General features: G+C 41.3%; 1 protein-coding gene across 1 annotated transcript in view; it reads right to left on the bottom strand.

Annotated features, from left to right (window-relative positions):
- Positions 1-11807: 11807 nt before the first annotated feature.
- Positions 11808-20411, bottom strand: part of mturn (maturin, neural progenitor differentiation regulator homolog) — a 29920-nt gene continuing 21316 nt past the window's right edge. The window contains exons 2-3 of the mRNA XM_003222190.4: positions 15172-15294; positions 11808-12406 (exon numbers count right to left, since the gene is read on the bottom strand). Coding sequence (XP_003222238.1) covers positions 12296-12406; positions 15172-15294 — 234 coding nt within the window. The 3' untranslated portion in view covers positions 11808-12295. The remainder of the gene's footprint in view (positions 12407-15171; positions 15295-20411) is intronic.

The following is a 20411-nucleotide window of genomic DNA, read 5'->3' as shown; positions in this document are numbered from 1 at the left end:
AAACCTGGGCTTTCCTGGTGGCATATCCCCATGCCATCCTGGTAACTTCTGGGATGGCATGGGGCCACCCAACCCACCCTAAAAGCCTTAAAAGTAAAAAGTCATGCCAGCCACATGACCTAAGAGTCATCTACAGACAACGCCAGCTCTTCGGCTTAGAAATGGAGATGAGCACCAACCTCCAGAGTCAGATTCGACTAGACTTAATGTCAGGGGAAAACCTTTACCTATTTGCTAACATGGAGAAGAAGCTGGAAGAGGTCTTTTCACATCCACGATAATGCATGCCATTATCTTCAAATTGGAGAGAAGGAGAGTTATATAAGCAAGGACTGACAGTTTCCAACACATTTGGGAGGGGACTGTGATATATTCTGGAGGCCATCATCTCTAACTGCTGTGAAACAAAGGTTGCATCTCCTCTGTGTGATATAATTGGCAGGCTTTATGGTGAAGGCACAGCAGGAAGAGACAGCTGTTGTGAGCAATGGCCTAGCAATTGTCACTTCTTCCACCAATGAAATTCCACCCCTTCTTCCCTTGCCACGGATCATCCATTTTGATCTGATCTGCCACTCTTTGTTTTCCTTCTTGCCAGAGACCAGCCCTGGGGGGGATGTCAATGCACTTACTGTCAAGCACTGTATTGTTTCTTCCACATGAAGGAAAATGATCTGTCTCCAATCTGGTCTTAGCGGAGAGCTTCAGGCCACTAATTAGAAAATCTTTGGGTTTTTATTTGCCTCGAATGCCTGCGAATCTGACATGAAGTCATCTGCCATTTTTCTCTGCTGTGTCAGAGATACTACTGCAACTAATTCATTGAGAACAAACACACCCACAAAGAAAAGAATTGTTTCAAAGCCATCCACACTCTCACATGTCACAGGGAGTGTGTTGACTAATATACATCACTACACTGGTTGAACATATTTGCGTTCTTGTACCATGATTTCACACGTTTATATGATTGCTTTTGCCCATATGAATGTTTGCCTGAGTGTAAAGAGCTTCATCGCAGAGTCTGTTCCCTGCTCTTCCATTAAACCAGACTTGTTGGGTAAATACTAGAAATGAGATTTTCTCTACAGCGGCATCAGTACTGAGCAATCCCTTTCCTGAGCATATCAATTCAGCTTTGCGCTTGTAAGCGTGCTCTGAGACCTTAATTCGAAGCAGGGTGTCCATGACAAATTCCTACTGTATACTGAATTTGGGAATAAAGAAAATAGTCCTGGCCTCAGGTGAACTGTCCATTACATACAAAAGCATACCTTCTGTGTACTTGTTGTAAGTAAAGGAAAGCAGCTTCATAGAGGATATTTACCAAAGCATGGTCGTTGCGGGATACTTAATCCTTCCTCCGCCTCTAGTTTATATAATAAAGATTTTCTGAGCATTTCAACATGTCTGGGGGCCAAGTTGGGGTGGTGCACTTGGAAAGAGAATGATTTGGAATAAAGAAATGGCAGAGAAGTATAGGATTTGAGATAAATGGTAGACCAGAAGCAAGTGAAGGCTCCTGATCTGCTTTTCTTCTTATTAATAAAATTATTGGAAAATAGCTGCACCCAGTCTCTGGGCACATATCCTTTTGGCAAATGTGAATCTCCATGACTATGTGGAGACCACCTTTTGAAAACCACTAGTCAAGAAAAGCATGACCTTGTTAGAAGTCAACTCTTTGAATAAGTGATATTCACAAGCATTGATGTAATGGCACACAGGTAACTCATCTGTTAAACGGAAGAATCATGTCTTTCAACTGCTAAGGACAAAGACATGTCATTACAAAAATATATTTGTTTAGCAGAGGATGGTTGTTTCTTTAAAGTTGAAGTTGTAGTTGCATTTGCCCAGAAACATATACAGTCCCTTGAAACATTTTAGTTTAAAATATGCATTCAGAGATAAAAAAAACAAAGTTTTCTTTGAAAAATAATATATCTTGTTTACTCATAAACAACTTGTATTAATTCACTGTACAGGCACATTTCTTATTGAAGTTCAGTTATAGATATGATGTAGTTTCTCTCTGTGTTGAATACACGGGATATCATTCTTAGTCAATAGTCCATAGTCTTTAGGTATAGTTGTACTCACTGACGTACTTCTCTATTGAAGCCCAAGCAGCAACATGCATCCACTTCCACTGAGGTCTGATGCAAAATATGCATCCACCTCCACTGAGGTCTAAAACAGACTGAATGCAAAATGGAGTCCTGACTCTGAACATGCTCACTACAATTACATGTCTATAACCCCTCCCACACCTAGGAGGTCAGTAAAACTGGCAAATCAACATACACATAGAATACAGGTTAGCAAATACAGTATATACATTAACAAATAAATAGTGAAAGGCCTGGGAGGTTGCTATTTCCAACAAAAATGAGGCTGGGTAGCTTTAGTTATAGGACATAAATGCCCTAAAGGCACTGTGCTGGTACGGCTGTACCAGAAGCTCCAACCTTATTTTCTTTCTGCTAATGTTTGCAGTCATAGGGCAGGCCGCCTGTCCATCATAATTACGTTTGGTTCCGCCCCTTGTTCAGGGCTCTGGGAGGGAAGAAGCCATTTTTAAGTCAGTCTCGCTTAAGGAAGCTAAGCTATAGGACGTAGACCAGCTCGTCCTGTAGAAAAGCTTCATATCTCAAGAACATCCGGGATATAGAACATCCGAGGAATCAGAAACAGAAATTCCAGGGGAAAGGTCCCAAAGGTTCTGGCTAAGAGCGCACAGCCTCTCAGCCTCACAGCTACTGAGGTAAACAGCCCTAAAGTTTCCAAAGAAACCTCAGAGAGGGAACAGCACCACAGATCCACGGAACCCCAGCTGAAACATCTGAAAGCCTTGGTTGGTAGGTCCACTCGATACCCAGACGCATTTGGAATCGGTAGTGGGTCCCACATCAGCTAGGCCCATATAATAGACAGCCTGGGAGAGGTTATAAAGGGGGTTTTCTTCTTCTAGAGAAAGCATAGTTATCCGAAGCCTGTTCCCTGGGGACAAGACTGAAAAGGCCAACAGTTTGTTAAGGAAACCTTGAAGTGTTATTTGACTCATTGAAGATTTATTATTTGTTCAATAATAAAGACTTCGTTATCTCATTAAAGACTCAAAGGACTATCCTTTTCAGGAAAATCCTCTTTGAGGCGCCCTGGCTTCCCGCTGGGCATAAAGTATACATCCTATACAAAGACAATAGCTACATCCCAGCACGTGACAGAACAGGCACCATATCTTATCTGACCTTGAAAGCTAAAATAGGGTCAGACTAAGGGTCCTTCCAGAAAGGCAAAAAATCCAAGAGGAATTGGGATTTTAAATCCCACTTGATATGGAGGCCGAACAGCTGGCCCAAACCTCAAGATCAGCAGGGGCGGGCTTTGGCACCTCCAGCCTCCCCCTCCCTGCCTTCCATTTCTCCCTGACCTTACTGGGAGAAAACTGGACAAAGCCTGAAGTCTTTCTGTCTCCCTTGACCCCAGTAAGTTGAGAGGGAAATGGGGGGCAGGACAGCAAGGAGGGAGGGAAAACATGTGTTTTCCATGCCTGCATGTTTACTTAGGCATCGAAAGGTGTGTGTTCCTCAGGAGGAACCAGGTTTAAAGGGCAGCTTTTAAACATGTGTTTTGCAGCCCTTAATCTGTTTTCTCCTGATTCTTCTCGCATTTTGGCTAAACATTGTTTAGCCACCACCCCCTCCCCCTTTAACCTGATTTAACCTGGGTGTGTGGAAGGGCACTTATTGGGAAGATGGGAGTTGTAGTTAAAACCCCCTAACTAAGACTACAAATCCAACACCAATCTTCATTGAGTTCTGTGAACTTGAATATGCTGAATTCTATTCTAGCTTGGATCGTGAAATGTTGTCAAGCCTTTTGTAGATCAGAATGTATGTCCCTTTGCCATATATTTGTATCCTTTTGCCACTTTGGATCCCATATGGGGGAAACGCAGGAATAAATCAAAGAAAATATAATGACCCAAGTTCTGTATCTCAGTGTCAATACTGGTGCTTCTCTTTGAAATTCTAGAGGTAGCTGACCTGCCTCCAGCCTGAAGTAATATTTTTTCACTTTCCATGCTGAAAGGTTTATAGCATGGATGAGGGTTTGGTGGCCCTTAGCTTATTGGATTTCAATTCCTGTCACGACCCAGGCTGCAGAGCACCAATAACCAAACACAGAGGCCAGAATCTATCTAATATCTTTATTAAGGAAATATATAAAGTTAATAAAGCAAGTGTAGGAAATAGTTCAGAAGTAGACCTTTCAGGAAAGGTCAAAATTAGTCCAAAGAAACAATGTCCAATATGAAATATTAAGGTCCAAAGTTGTAATCCAATAACCGAAACACCCACTTTGCCAGGCAAAGTGAGGGGAGATGACAAGGTTCTTAGTCCAAGGAACTTGATGTAAGGCTAGGAAGTAAACTTGATTCTTGGAACACAAGGCTTGATACAAGGCAACAAGGTACGAGGAACAGGGACAAGATCCGTGGTAAATACTTGGCAAGGTCCTGGAAAGCAAGGCAAGGTCCGTGAAGCAAACAAGGCTGGGAACGTGAACGAAGGCTTGGAAACGGGAACGAAGGCTTGGAAACAGGAACGAAGGCTTGGAAACGGGAGTAGCGCTGTCCACACACAACCTACTCCAGTTGCTGACGAATTGACTCCGCAAAATTCCTTCAGGGCAAGGAACCTAAATAGGGTCCCGTTCCCACCAAAGAACACTTCTCTGGGGAACCAGAACCGAAAGTCAATCTCTGTGTCCAGATGCATGACTCCCTAAAGGTTCTCATGAAAGCAGTCTTAATCAGCTGAATGCCTGGCTGCGATTCTCAGGCTTCTGCGATTAGCCTGTTGAACTCCTTTTTGTTGTTGATAATAACTACGGCGAGAAAATGGGGGAGATTTTGACTCAGGGCTTGTTTGGCAGATTTCTGGAAGACAAAGCTCCTGCAGGTGCAAGGGCTCCAGTTCTGGCTGGGAAAGTTCCAATTCTGGCTGAAATGGTGGAAAACCCAAGTTTTCCTCTTCATCTGCCACAACAGCGCTAGGAACGGGACTACATGGCCCATGAGTCATCACAATTCCCATCATCTCTTATTTGATTATGCTGACTCAGGGTAATGGTCTACAGGTCCAGGAAGGCTGAGCTTGTTTTATAGGTGCAGCTGACTGTCAGCGCTCTGTCAAACATATGACTTAGCGTTGATTTCTCTGTGCTTATGCCTGGACTGTGCTGGCTGGATGCACACATGTCCCAGCAGTCTTGACATGAATTGCAGTTGACAGTGACATGCACTAAATGGCAGCACTGCAAAGGTTGTAGTGCTGGAGCTGAATATAAGAAGCTTCAATGAGAAAACCACAAAAACTGTAGCTTATACTGCCCTCTAGAGGTCAACAAGAAATTAGCCACAAAACTCACATAGGAATTAGTATAATGCCAAGTTTTAAACTTTGTGTTTTAAACTACATTACCACTGTACTAGGAGCCTCTGGTGGCCTAGGGGATAAAAGCCTTGTGACTTGAAGGTTGGGTTGCTGACCTGAAGGCTGCCAGGTTCGAATCCCACCCAGGGAGAGCGCGGATGAGCTCCCTCTCTCAGCTCCAGCTCCATGCGGGGACATGAGAGAAGCCTCCCACAAGGATGGTAAAACATCAAAACATCCAGGCGTCCCCTGGGCAACGTCCTTGCAGACGGCCAATTCTCTCACTCCAGAAGCAACTCCGGTTGCTCCTGACACGAAGAAAAAAAACTCCACTGTAGTCTCGGTTTGCTTCTGATACATTAAATAAATAGCTACAAAACGTTTCCATGTTGGTAGGGGCTGAATTTGAATTTCAGTGGATCCAGTCAAGGATGACTTCAGCCCATTCTCCGTATCCAACTCACAAGAAATAAAATTATTGTAAGAGAAACAACTGGAAATGTCACTAACTACTGTCATCTCTTCTTTTCAAACTCACTTAGACTTTCTTCTCTCTATTTAATTTTGAGAGATGGCTAACAGTACTGTGTGTAAGCTGTACTGTGTGAACACATTGATTTGCTTGGTATCATCTACACTGAGAGGCAGCAGCTCTCTAGAATTTCAGATAGTGAACTGGTTTCGGTGGTGTTTCCCCGAAAATAAGTCAGTGTCTTATATTAATTTTTGCTCCCAAAGATGCGCTAGGTCTTATTTTCAGGGGATGTCTTATTTTTCCATGAAGATGAATTCACATTTATTGTTGAACAAAAAAATGAACATGTATTATATACTGTACAGTAGTTGTCATCACAAACCAGCATAACCAGCTGGTTATGAATCCTATCAAGAATTTCTTATTACAGTAGAGTCTCACTTATCCAACATAAACGGGCCGGCAGAACGTTGGATAAGTGAATATGTTGGATAATAAGGAGAGATTAAGGAAAAACCTATTAAACATCAAATTAGGTTATGATTTCACAAATTAAGCACCAAAACATCATGTTTTACAACAAATTTGACAGACAAAGTAGTTCATTACACAGTAATGCTATGTAGTAATTACTGTATTTACGAATTTAGCACCAAAATATCACAATGCATTGAAAACATTGACTACAAAAATGCGTTGGATAATCCAGAACGTTGGATAAGCGAGTGTTGGATAAGTGAGACTCTACTGTACTACCAATGTTTCCATGTACAACACTCTATGGTACGTACATTTACCGATTCTGCATGCTCTGGTGTTCTGTTCGTTGGGCATGCTTCCAAACAAAAACTTTGCTAGGTTTTACCTTTTGGGCAGGCCTTATATTTAGCAATTCAGCAAAACTTCTACTATTTCTTATTTTCTGGGGATGTCTTATTTTAGGGGAAACAGGGTAGTGAATCATGTCCTTCCCATTAATCTAGTGCATCTGTTTGGGTTTGGAACTTCATGCTGGCATCATGGCCAAGCTTTAACAATTGTCCAGTGATATAGAAAATGATATTTTTTATTTTTTTTATTAGAGATGTTATCACACACATCTCCTAAAATGCCAAACTGTTGTTGTTGTTGTTTTTAAAAAACACACACCTTTGTTTGTGTTTTCAAATACATTACAATTTGTACCCTTCTGACACAATAAATAAATAAACAAATAAATACATTGGCTACGCCTGCCTAGCCACTCTTCTTACCACACTGAAGGTGGGAATTTGTGTCTGACAAGTCTGGGGGGAGGGGTTATCATTTGGGCTCTGAAGTAGCAAAATGTCTTGAGCAAGTGTTCAAGAAAAGTTAAAAATACTTTAGGGAAAAGATAGTGAATCCAAGGAAATATCTTCCTCCTCCAAGATGTCTGGATCAAAAGTCCTAAAAAGGAAAAGCAGGTCCACTTTTCTATTAGGTAGAGCTTGAGGCAAGTGTGATATTCAGTGATCTTTCCATTATCCTCTAAAACAGTGGTTCTCAACCTGTGGGTCCCCAGATGTTTTGGCTTTCACCTCCCAGAAATCCTAACAGCTGGTAAACTGGCTGGGATTTCTGGGAGTTGTAGGCCAAAACACCTGGGGACCCACAGGTTGAGAACCACGGCCCTAAAGGAATCAATGCATGTGGATTTTGTAGTTGTTGTGTGCCTTTCATGTTGTTTCTGATTTATGGCGTTTTCTGGGGCTCAGAGTGTGTAACTTCCCAAGCTTACCCAATGGGTTTCCATTATCAAGCAGAGAATTAAATCCTGATCTCCGGAGATGTAATCCAACATTCAAAACAACGGGCAAAGTATAGCAGGGTTGAAACATGGGACAGCGGGACACACAAGAGCTGAGGAAGAGGTTCCTTGCTTTGTGGATCCCCGTGCCAATTTCCCTAGTTCCCTCCTCCTTTTGGGTAGCAATGGCTTGAGTACTTACACCTGAGTAGAACAAAGATAAATTCAAAAATATAATTTCAACTTGTCATTAGACCAGCTGGTTCTAGCTGTTCCTGTGCTACTTTCAAAACCTAAATGTAAATGTAATCCTGCCTCCAACACTCCAGGAGCCACCCTTGCTCTCTCCGAAATCGTGAAGTGTTGTCTCCAAGGCACTCCTGCCTGTTGCCCCAAATCTCAATCTTGCTAGCCTGTGATTTCCAGTTTCTGAAAAACACTTTTTATGACCTGAAACAGACTTGGAGGAAAGCACAATTATATTCAAACATCTGGCTTATGAGAATGAGGTGCAATGATCCATGGTGGCTGATCATGTTACGGACTAATGACAGCCAGCTTTTTCAAATCTCTGAATGGCAACTGAAATTATTGAACTCAGCAGTGTGATTTCACTCGAGTATAACAAGACACTGTTCAGAATCGGTATTACATTATAACCATTTTTCATGAAGTAAGAGAGCATTGGAGAATAGCATGCTGGGAAGAAGCTCTTCAAAAAGGTGCTATGTTTTTATATATAAAATCCCCTGTGGATTTGGATGTAACAAAACTGCAGTGATTATTTGTTGTCTTTTAAAGTGAAGAACTTAATTTTTTAAAATAAGGATATTAAACAATGATACATGAAATTGTTTGGTTTGTTTACTTTGAACACTAATTGTAACAAGAGATATGACAGTAAGGACCAGTAACCACCACGTATGGGGATAAGTAGGATTAGTCCTTTATCAGCTGGGTTGTTCTCTTGTATTGATACATGTTGGCATAAAGAAATAAAAACTGGAATTTGTCAACTAAAACAGGATGTATTGTGGTTTATGATATGGAGGAGTCTGCTGTGGTTGCTGTAGAAGAGGTCTGAACATCTCCAGTCAGCTCTTCTGTTGCTGGCTGTGGGTCTCCTCGCAAGTAGACATCAGCCCCACACCCTTTCCAGCAGGGTGAGACTCAGCAACTCCAGCTATAAAAGCTGAGTCCACAATTTTAATGTGTCACATGTATTTGTAGAAAACCAGCTCTCTGGGCAGATACTGGTCACTCTGGGACTGTAGTGGATTAAAGCCTTGTGACTTGAAGGTTGGGTTGCTGATCTGAAAGCTGCCAAGTGCGAATCCCACCTGGGGAGAGTGCAGATGAGCTCCCTCTATCAGCTCCAGCTCCATGTGGGGACATGAGAGAAGCCTCCCACAAGGATGATAAAAACATCAAACATCCGGGCGTCCCCTGGGCAACGTCCTTGCAGATGGCCAATTCTCTCACACCAGAAGCGACTTGCAGTTTCTCAAAGTCGCTCCTGACACGAAAAAACAAACAAACCACCTGGTGGTAAGAGAGCCAGCTGAACGACTGGATAGCAATGAGTATTGTTAAGTATTGATCTATCGATCTTATAATACACCGTGTTATCAGTCTTCTAGGAAATGAATGTTCAATTTATTTTTTACTTTGCAAATTCCGTTTTCATCACAGCTTGAAAGGTAATGCATTACAAGTCACATTACCTGTGAGGGGCTGTTTGGTGGTAAAACAACATTATTATTGTAAACATAAATACATCACTATAATTTTAGTGCAACATGTAATGTGCTCTTATTTATATATTAAGCCACCTTTTAAAGCTTGTGCACCAACTGCACCCGTTCTTTGATATGATGCATAGTAGCCTTAGTAACATCCTGTTCAGATTACTGTAACATCCCAAAGCAGTTGCTCTACTCAGAACTCAAGAATGGGAAACGTAATGTTGGTGGGCAGGAAAAGAGATTTAAAGATGGACTTAAAGCCAACCTTAAAAACTGTGGCATAGACACTGAGAACTGGGAAGCCCTGGCCGTTGAGCGCTCTAATTGGAGGTCAGCTGTGACCAGCAGTGCTGTGGAGTTCGAAGAGGCACAAATGGAGCGCTTAAGGGAGAAACATGCCAAGAGGAAGGAGCATCAAGCCAACCCTGACCGGGACTGCCTTCCACCTGGAAACCGATGTCCTCACTGCGGGAGAACATGCAGATCAAGAATAGGTCTCTTCAGCCATCTATGGACACACCCCCAGGGTGGAAGACAATCATCCTCGAACTACGAGGGATCGCCTAAGTAAGTAAGTAAGTAACATACTCTATGTGGAGCTGCCTCTGAAGAGTGCTTGGAAATTTCAGCTGGTCCAAAAAGCTGCAGCCAGGTTGCTAACTGGGGCTGGTTACAGGGAGTGGACAACCCCCCTGTTGCAACAGACTTTTGGCTGCCAGTTTGTTTCCAGGCACAATTTAAAGTGCTGGTCATCACCTTTAAAGTCCCATACGGCTCAAGTCCAGGCTATTTGGCTGACCACATCTCCTTGTGTAAGTCTGCCCAGGCCCAGAGATCCTCAGGAGAGGCCCTTCTCTCTGTCCCACCTCCATCATAAGCTCTTTGGTGGGAATAAGGGAGTGGGCCTTTTTGTTGGCTGCTCCCAAACTCTAGCACTCCCTGCCCAGGGAAGCCAGAAAGCCCCCCCCCCCCTACTATCCTTCCAAAGGCAGGCTAAATCTGCTGTCAAAATGGGAGGGGGGGGGGAAGGTACAGGCATGCAGATATTTTAATACAAGCAGTCCCCAAGTTATGATCAAGATAGGTTCTTAAACTGAATTTGTAAGTCAGAACATGTACATTTTTAAACTATAATTCCAGACAATATCTATCTATATATAAATGTTCTGAGCATTTCTAACTTAAAGTAAACAGTGAAATTGAATACCCAAAAACCCACGAAACTTGGCCACAAAAGACATGGTCATCCCTGCTGTGTTTAGACATAAAAAAACAAGAAAAACAAAGTTCTAATTAGAGGGAGAGGAATAATTGTTTTTTTCCCATTGCTGCCAATTGGAAGGCTAAGCTCCGCCCACTTTGTCTCCTAGCAACCCACTCATAAATTAAAAAATAATAATAAGAGGGCATAGGATAAAAAAAAAGAAATTTTCATGGGCCCTGTACTCCCTAATTCTTACAGACTTGGGATTCTGTTAAAAGTACTCTGCACTGTATTTTCATTGCGGTGTCAACATTGCTTTTCCTCGGGAGAGGTTCGTTTCCAGCTCCTTTCATTGACTTCTGAATCCGTGCCGAGTTTCCAGTTCCAGGAGAGCCACGCCGAGCCGCAACTCTTGAGTAGACCTTGTCTTTTTACCGCGACTTCCTTGTTCCTGAATTGAGATTGACTTCGCTTTGTTTACCTTGCTTCTTTGACTTTGCTACGGGACTTTTCAAGCGGATTTGCAGTGGTTTGTTTTCCACTATTGTTTCATGGACAAATTTTGATATCTAAGGGAAGCTATCGAGCTTCACTTGTGGATTACAAATTGGACATTGATGAACTCTTTCTGAATTACAATAGACTATTTATTATGGACTATTTCTTACTTTGACTTTCCACCTTAAATGGGCATAGACATATATATTTACTCTGCTTCAATAAACAACTTGTGCGTTATATTGGCTCCTGCCTGGTTTTCGAGTGCTCACGCTGCCTTGGGGTGCAACAGTTCCAAGGAGTCGATTTCTCTCACTTCCTGTTATCTCACCCCCATTTGTAACTATGAGTCATTGTAAGTCAGATGTTTGTAACTCGGGGGCTTGCCTGTATACCACTCTTAAACCAAAAGTAAAGGGAATGTCTTTAAAGGAAAAAATAACAAAGGGAGGGTATGGAATAATCTCCTCCCAACCTACTAAGTATTACCCTTTTTTCACTGAAATCAATGAAGTAGAGTACATGTTTAAATCATTCATCCCACAGACATTAAAGCATTGAGAAATGTTGTGTTTTGACTGAATTGTGGCTTTTGTTGGCACGCCATTCATTTAGAACAATCCTCGCTACGTTTGTTTTGTTCCAACATAATAAAGAGAAAGAGATCTAAAACTGAAAGTGCAGATTGCATTTATTCTCTGCATGGATGGTCCTCGTTAAGGTCACGCAAGTACTTAACACGTCAACCAAATAGTTCCTACATTCAAATCACATTCAGGTCAGTGAAATGTTAATTCTCCTATACAAATAAACAAAATGATGATGATAATAATAATAATGATAATAATAATAATAACAACAACAAAAAAGACAGTCAGCGAGGGGGGAAAAACACCCTAGTTCTAAGATAATGGCAGAATGCTACTAAGACAACGCCATAGAAACCTCACTGAAGCAGGAGTGAATTCAGGCCACTTCTTAGCAAAGCTCATCACAGATATTAAAATATCAATGGTTTTCTTCTCTCTTTTCTGTTTTTTTAAACTTTGGGTTTGGAAGCCAGCTTTTTCCGGTGTGATGTGCTAATTTCAAAAAGGCTAATACAGAAGCATAAGACCCCACATGGTAGGATAATATATATATATTAAATTCCTCTCAATATTACTGCTGACTGACACCCATTTGCTGATGATCGGCTTCTGCTTCTTCTTCTTCCACGTCTGCATTATATTCTTCAAATGCATCATCATCTACATCTGGAAGCCCCAGTAGCTGTTTGTAAAGTGGGGAGAAAGAAATACTCTGTAAATGTCATGTGAAAGAATAACGCTTGGCAGTATCACTAATATTCAAGAACAAATTTTGCCCAATACTTGGAACATCCCATGAATTAAATTAAAATTAGAAGTAAAATCAGTGGCTTTTAGAGGCAAACTTTCTGTTGAAATTCATTTTGATAATTATTAAGGCCATTTTGAATTCTAATATTATCCCCTGAGGTACTAGCTACATCTCCTAATTTGGTGTCATCTTCAAATAATAAGATAGGCATACCCTCTATTCCCATTTATAAAGATGTGAAATAGCACTGGACCCAGAACCAAACCCTGCAGCACCACACAAGTCACTTTTCTACAGAGAGAGCCCTTGGTGAGCATCCTTTTGGTTCAGTTGGTCAACCAATTACAAAACTTGATAGCATTGTCTCTAAACCATATTTTACTAGCTTGTTTGCAAAACTACCATGGCAAACATTGTTGAAGACTTTACTGAAATTAAGACATGCTACATCCAAAGCATTCCCTTCATCTACAAAGTTTGTATCTTTATATATATATAAAAAGAGATAAGATTAGCCTGGTATGACTTGTTTTTGAGAAATCCATGTGCTGGCATTCCGATCTATGTACTTACAGACTGTTTAATGATCTGTTCTAAAAAAAGAAATCCTGCTACTGATGTTAGGCTGATTAGGTGAAAATTGTTTGTGTCCTCTTTTTTCCCTCTTTGAAAATAGGGACAATATTTACTTTAGTCCGCTGGAACTTCTCCTGTTCTCCAGAAATTCTCAAAATTCATTGCCGGTTCTTCTGACATTATTTCTGCCAGCACTTCTAATACCCCTGAATGGAGTCAACCTAGTCCTGGAAACCTACATTCATTTAAAGTAGCTCTCCTTTTGCTTTTATTATTTTCAGATAGAGAATGGAAAAATGGGTCTTGTGAAATCCCACAACAGAAAGATCAGGGGCCTATTTACATAAAGAGAGCGCTATTATTTCACCTTCACTGGCATGGGGCTTGTACTCTGGTAATGCATTAGAATGCTCTGGCTGAGAATTCTCAATGCCTTTTCTAAACTGAAGTTCCCAAAACTCCACATGATGGAAACATTGTTGTTGTAGTTAAAGTGGAATCATAGCACTATACTTTTGTAGTCTGAATGAGCCTCTGGAAATAACTCTACCACATAGGCTTTCTCATATAGCCAGCCACTTCAAAATTCTTCAGATCTCTGTACACCATATTGCACCTTGTCACCTGCCCATCAAATTATACTTCATGGCTGGGAACCATTTTCTTTGCCTCCTGTCTCACATAGTTATCTCCATTTAGAAAATAGAGGGAAAGTAAAGTAAAATGAAGCCATTTGAAACAAACAGATTTCACAGATTCAAGATAACTTTATTCAATATCTAGCACAGCAGTTTTTAAAGAGTGCTCTGTGGAGCTCTTGGGGCTCCACAAAGCATACTGAGAAACTCTGAGGTTTCCTCCTCCTCCTCCTTCCCTGCTACCGGCTTTCACTCCTCTTTTCTGCTCCTCCCCCTCCCCACCTCCCTTGTGTCAAAAAATCTTTTTTCTCGCCTCATCTCCAAAAGCTTTTTTTCCTTGCCTCCCTCGCCCCGCAAAGCCTATTCCCCTCGCCTCCCTTGCTTCCAAAATCCTATTTCCCTTGCAACACTTAGGAAGTGCTTTGAATGTGTTTTTCCTGCATGTCAGAAAGGTATTGGGTGGGATGGTTTCTGAGGTTTCTATTATTATTATTATTATTATTATTATTATTATTATTATTATTATTATTATTATTACAAACACTGGGTAGCCATTTGTTGGGGGGTGCTTTGATTATGCTTTTCCTGCATGCCAGAAGGGGACTGGACTGGATGGCCCCTGGAGTTGCTCCTATTATTATTATTATTATTATTATTATCATTATTATTATTATTATTATCATTATTATTATTACAAATGCTGGGTGGCCATCTGCTGGGGGTGCTTTGATTGTGCTTTTTGCATGGCAGAAGGGGATGGGACAAGATGGCCCCTGGGGTCTTCCACTAAAATACTGTTATATTTATGTTGGTTAAAATTTTCTTTATCTTAAATAATGTATTGTTCTTTCTTTCCTTTGTTATTTCTGCATTACAGACAAAATATGTGCAATGTGCATACGAATTTGTACTTGATTTTTTTCAATTAGTTTACACAAGCACTCTCCATCCATCTGCCACTGGCCTGGCCCATCTGTCAAATTTCAAAGGTAAGGTAAAGGTTCCCCCGACGTTAAGTCCAGTCGTGACTGACTCTGCAGGTTCGTGCTCATCTCCATTTCTAAGCCGAAGAGCAGGCGTTGTCCATAGACACCCCCAAGGTCATGTGGTCGGCATGACAGCATGGAGTGCCGTTACCTTTCCGCTGAAGCGGTACCTATTGATCTACTCACATTTGCATGTTTTCGAACTGCTAGGTTGGCAGGAGCTGGGACTAACAGGGGGTGCTCATTCCGCTCCCGGGATTTGAACTTGGCACCTTTCGGTCCGCAAGTTCAGCAGCTCAGCGCTTTAACACACTGTGCCACCTCAAGTCAAAAATCCGTCAAAAGGTTTGCCCATGCCTGATATAATATATAAACATTTCTGGAGGCTCCACGATAAACGTTTGCTTCAAAAAGGGCTTCGCAACTGAAAAAGTTTGAAAACACCTGATCTAGAACATTAGACCGAAACCTCCAGCTGAAGGAAACAGATACTTACAGGTCTGAATGATTTGAGGACTTTTTCCAGTATTTCATGGAGCGTCTTTTTACCACAAGAAGAAATGTAGTCCTGAGCCAATTGCAGGAAAGGCAAGCAGTCCTCGCTTTCACTCCAAACGTGCTAAAAGGGAAGACAGGGAGAACAAACCAGGAGTTAAACAAAACCTTGAAAGTGGAAGAATTAGGAGATTATGGTTCTTTAATGTGATTTGAAAAGTACAGCAAGGAGCAAGCTAAACATCCATTCACAGCTGATGGAACAAAGGCCACAATCCAAAGGCTGTGTTCAAGTCCTACCTTTATCAAGCATACAGATCTGCTACACATATTACAGGAAATGGCCACTTTTTGGGGCGGTAGCACATAAAAGGAAATCTTCAACCTCTCTGACACACGGAATCCAAAAATGCCAGTTTATGTTCTGGGTCTGTTTTCCCTCTTTTCTGCACCCGATTCTAACATGCCAACCACATGTAAACAACACAACACAACACTTGAATATGGGTGGATCAGATTGTTGCCAGAAACTAGCATTGTCGAACATCGAGAACAATATCCCAAAAAACATAACCTGCCAAACCAAACATGAAAATATTATTGTTTTTTATTTAAAAAATCTTCCCGAGGAAGGAACAATTAGCCTTGAAACATGTTGATTAATGAGCCATTATTAAAGATTTCCTATTTTTGTCTAGCACTGGATTTTTGGCTTGCATTATGGGGCACCCATCCAGGTTTCTCTAAAGAGAGCAGTGAGCTAGTCTTTGAGAGTCATACAGCCAGTCAATTTTCCTTCTTGCTGTGGCTCATTATTTACCTGCCCTCTGCATGCAGAGAGGGGAGCAGAGAGCAGCATGTTTTTTCACCTCACCTCTCTGGCACGGACTGGGTCCAGAGTAAAAGCTTGAGTGAGTGCCAAGTGGGAGCATGACTCAGGGAAGCCAAATCTGGATTAAGTACTGGAAAAAGGGCCAGGATGTAAGCAGGCAAAGTGCCCTGTTGTCCACTGCTTCCAAAAGCCTCCATCCAATGTCTGGGATACATCCAAGGAATGACAGGCACACAGGTTATGTCTGATGGAAGTTGTCCAAACCCTTCCGGTTGGATTGAGAAAGCTGTCCTGCAGTGAGGATTCAGTGATACACACCACTATTTTTCTGTCATCAGCAAATGACATGGGATGATTGGACGAAATGGAACTTTATCTCCCCAAATCTCCCTGCTAGCACAGGCTGCAGACCAGAGGATTTGGGAAGCTGCAGTCTATAAAAGTATTATTGTTGTTGTTTTTATTATTATTTTTCTATGAACACTATTTATGCCTTGCTTTTTTCTCAAAATTAGGACCCAAGGTAGCTTCCAGTTTAGAGCTATTACAATAGTCACTATGGTCTAGTTATCTGCATGCTGGATGAAAATTCCAGGAGAACAGGATTCAAATACCCACTTTGCTATGGAAATCCACTGGATTAACTTAAGCAAGGCACATTCTCTCAGCCTTGGTGGAAAGTAAAGGCAACCCCCTTCTGAACAAATCTTACAAAGAAACCACCATGATGGGTTCACCTTAAGTCAGAAACGAATTGGAGGCACACAATAATGACAACAAACATGATAGGTTCGCCTTAAGCTGGAAACAACTTGAAAGCACTAAATAACAATACAGCTAAAAACATATGAAAGCCAACTTTTAAATAGACTAAACTCTGCACAGTAGTTAAACAATTAAAACACATACCGTATATACCCGGGTATAGAATGAGTTTTTCAGACCTTTTTTAAGGCAGAAAAAGTGCCTCCAGGCTTATACTCGGGTGAGGGTCCTGGCAGGAAAGTATGGGGCTTAAAGACCAGGACCCTCACCTGGTCTTTAAGTTTGTTGAGATGTGTTAGCTAACATCTCCCAACAAAGGATTTCCTCCGGTAGAAAAAAGCCAGGCCTTGATGCTGTAAGCCCATTCAACGCTAATGGTGGCCAATTTCAGCATTCACATTTACCTCAAGCAGACAAGAGTTCTTTCCCCACCCTGAACATTCCACAGATATATAAACCCCACTTACTGATAGATTCTTGTCTGGAATTCCCCTGTTTACTGAGTGTTGTTCTGTATTTACTGTCTTGATCTTAGAGTTTCTTAATACTGGGAGCCAGATTTTGTTAATTTTCCATGGTTTCCTCCTTTCTGTTACAATTATCCACATGCTTGTGGATTTCAAGAGAAGGCATGCTCCACAGTGTAAGAACAGAGTAGGAAGAGACCCCCAAAGGCCATGCAGTCCACTCCTCTTCTGCTCCCATTCAGGAAAAGCACAATAAAAACTCCCAAAAGTGGCAGCCCTGCCTATAATGATGATGATGATGTGTAAAGAAACCCCCAAAGGCCATGTAGTCCAACCCCTTCTTGCTCCCATGCAAGAAAAGCACAATAAAAGCTCCCAAAAGTGGCAACCCAGCCAATAATAATAATAATAATAATAATAATAATAATAATAATAATAATGATGATGATGATGTAGACAGAGACCCTCAAAGGCAATGAAGTCCAACCCTCTCCTGCTCCCATGCAGGAAATGCACAATAAAAACTCCCAAAAGTGGCAGCCTAGCCTATGATGATGATGATGATGCAGGAAGAGACCCCCAAAGGCCATGTAGTCCAACCCCCTTCTGCTTTCATGCAGAAACACAATAAAAGCCCCCAAAAGTGGCAACCCAGCCTCTAATAATGCACTTCAATTTTTCTGCATAAGTGCATTTGTCCCTATTCAACTTCCTTTTATTGGTTTTGGCCCATTTCTCTAATCTGTTAAGATCATTTTGAATTCTGCTCCTGTCTTCTGGAGTATTAGCTATCCCTCCCAATTTGGTGACATATGCAAACTTGATGATCATGTCTTCTAACTCTTCATCTAAAAAAAAAAAAAGATGTTGTACAGAACTGGGCCCAGGACGGATAAAGAGAAAGCAAAGCAAGCACTCAGGAAGGAAGGAAAGAAAGAGGCAGAGACCATTTTTATTTTTGAACGTTACCAGTAGCTGCTGTATTTCCCACCTTCAGCTTATACTCGAGTCAATAAGTTTTCCCTGTTTTTTGTGGTAAGATTAGGTGCCTCGGCTTATATTCGGGTTGGCTTATACTTGAGTATATACGATACTCAGAAAGGAACAAAACAGTAAAAATAGTTCAACAACACTCTAAAGCCCTTTCTTTAAAAACATTCTGTAAGTCAGCTTACACACACACACACAGATGTGTATTGGTTGGATGACTGCGCCCAGCTGTTTGGGTAATCCTTTGCTCCCTTACTTGTGCAGAAAAGTGGGAGGGGAGGGAAATGGGGGTGAGACAGCAGGAGAAAGGGGACACCCATCCCATCCCATCCCCTTACATCCTCCCATGAGTGTGAGTCAACATGTGCACCCTTCCCTCCTCTCATCCCTTCTCCTTCCCTCTCCAGCCTACAAGAGTGAGCAAATGTGCGCACCATCCTTCCCTCTATTCCATCCTCTTCTCTCAGACTACTCACAACAGCGAATGCTCATGCCCTGTCTAATCCTATTCCACCCCATCCCACCCATGCAAGTGAGCAAATGCACATGCCTTCCCTCCTCCCATCCTCTTAACAAGTTAATAAATATAATGCACCTTTTCCCGTCCCTTCCTCTTTCCCCTTCCTGCCCATGCAAGTGAGTGAACAAACAGGTGCATTTTCTCTCCTTTCACCCCCTTTTTGCCTCCTGTTCATAGAATTAAGCAAGTGGGTAGGTGAGAAAAACTGGATGCACCTTCCTTTTTCCCATCACATCTCTTTCCCTTGCCCAAATGTTTGCAAATGAGTGAGGGAACATGTGCATGGCTCAGCAACCCTGTCAGGATAATTTCCTTCCAGTGACACTGGTGCTATCAAAGTCACAGTTTAAAATGGTGTAGGGCAGCAGTGGAGGAGGTGGCATATACAGCAATCTGCAAATAAACAAATCCGCAAATGCTTATTGTGTAAAGGTGAAGGGCAGACTATATTATTATTATTTTATTTTTTCAGTATCATCAGTTCATGGTACTTTACAAGTAAGAGAATAATGAAAAAGTACTACCAAAAGCCTTTAATCTAACACACATACAGAGGAAGGAAGAAGTAACATACATACAAAAAAATACATAATATAGCTGCAAAACATATTACTGAGATAAAAATTCAATGAAATACATAAAGAAAATTGACAACTGCATATAACTAAAACATACACAGTTATAAAACAACATTAAAGTATTAAATAGTTATGCTAATACTCAGTGGTACAGAATAATGTACAGAATAAAGCATGTAGATAATATTGCAATTCTCAGCTACATTTCCTAGAGCAATCTCTTGGAGCCTAATTGGCATCATTATATCTAACTAACAGCTGCTCTATGGTTTTTGTTGGTTTATGACACTGATTTGTTGGGGGAGAAACAAAGTACAAGAACAGTTCTTAGTTTTGATATCATGACAGGAAGTCTGTCATTTTGTTAGCAGGAGTAATCAAGCAGGATGCACTCATAGCTTAAACACCCTCTAATCCTGGTTTGGCAGGGAGTCCTGATTAATCTACCAACCCACTTTTACAGCTGATTTTAAAATGTCCTACTTTCACTTTCCTTGCCTTTTTCTCTTTAGCTTATTTGAATTGCTGCAAACTGAGTTCAATCTGCAAAAGTAGTTCAAACTCAATCAACTCTGAGGGGAGATAGGAGACGAGGGTTGAAATCTTACCCTTCCCAGTAGGCTCAGGAAATATTAAACTTCTGCTAGTATGTCCTTCCTTATCAATGAATTTTGCCAACCTGGCCACACTTGGCCACATGTTTCCTGGTTTCCTGGGAGTTAGAGAGTATGCACTTATAGTTATGTACAAGCAGGGTTAAACAAGTATATGGTTCAATCAATGGTGGCTGACATTTCTGAAGTAGTTATTTTTCCATCTTCTTGATTCTAACTATACCTCAGCATTTTTCAGGATGCAAGAAGCTGTGATGTCACGGAACACAGCATTCACAAAATGGTTCAATTGTGAAAAAAATAAAATAAAATGGTTTCTTCAGCACTTCTTTGCCAATGCAGACAGTTTCAAAGTTACAAACATCCGACTTACAAACTCATAGTTAATAATGGGGGTGAGACAACAGGAAGTGAGAAAAATCTACTCCTCGGAAGAGAAATTCATTCCTGGAAGAGTTTTTTGTTTCCACAAAAA

This window comes from Anolis carolinensis, chromosome 6, assembly GCF_035594765.1.
Source record: "Anolis carolinensis isolate JA03-04 chromosome 6, rAnoCar3.1.pri, whole genome shotgun sequence".
NCBI classification, from domain to species: domain Eukaryota; kingdom Metazoa; phylum Chordata; class Lepidosauria; order Squamata; family Dactyloidae; genus Anolis; species Anolis carolinensis.
This window is presented reverse-complemented; position numbering and strand designations above follow the sequence as displayed.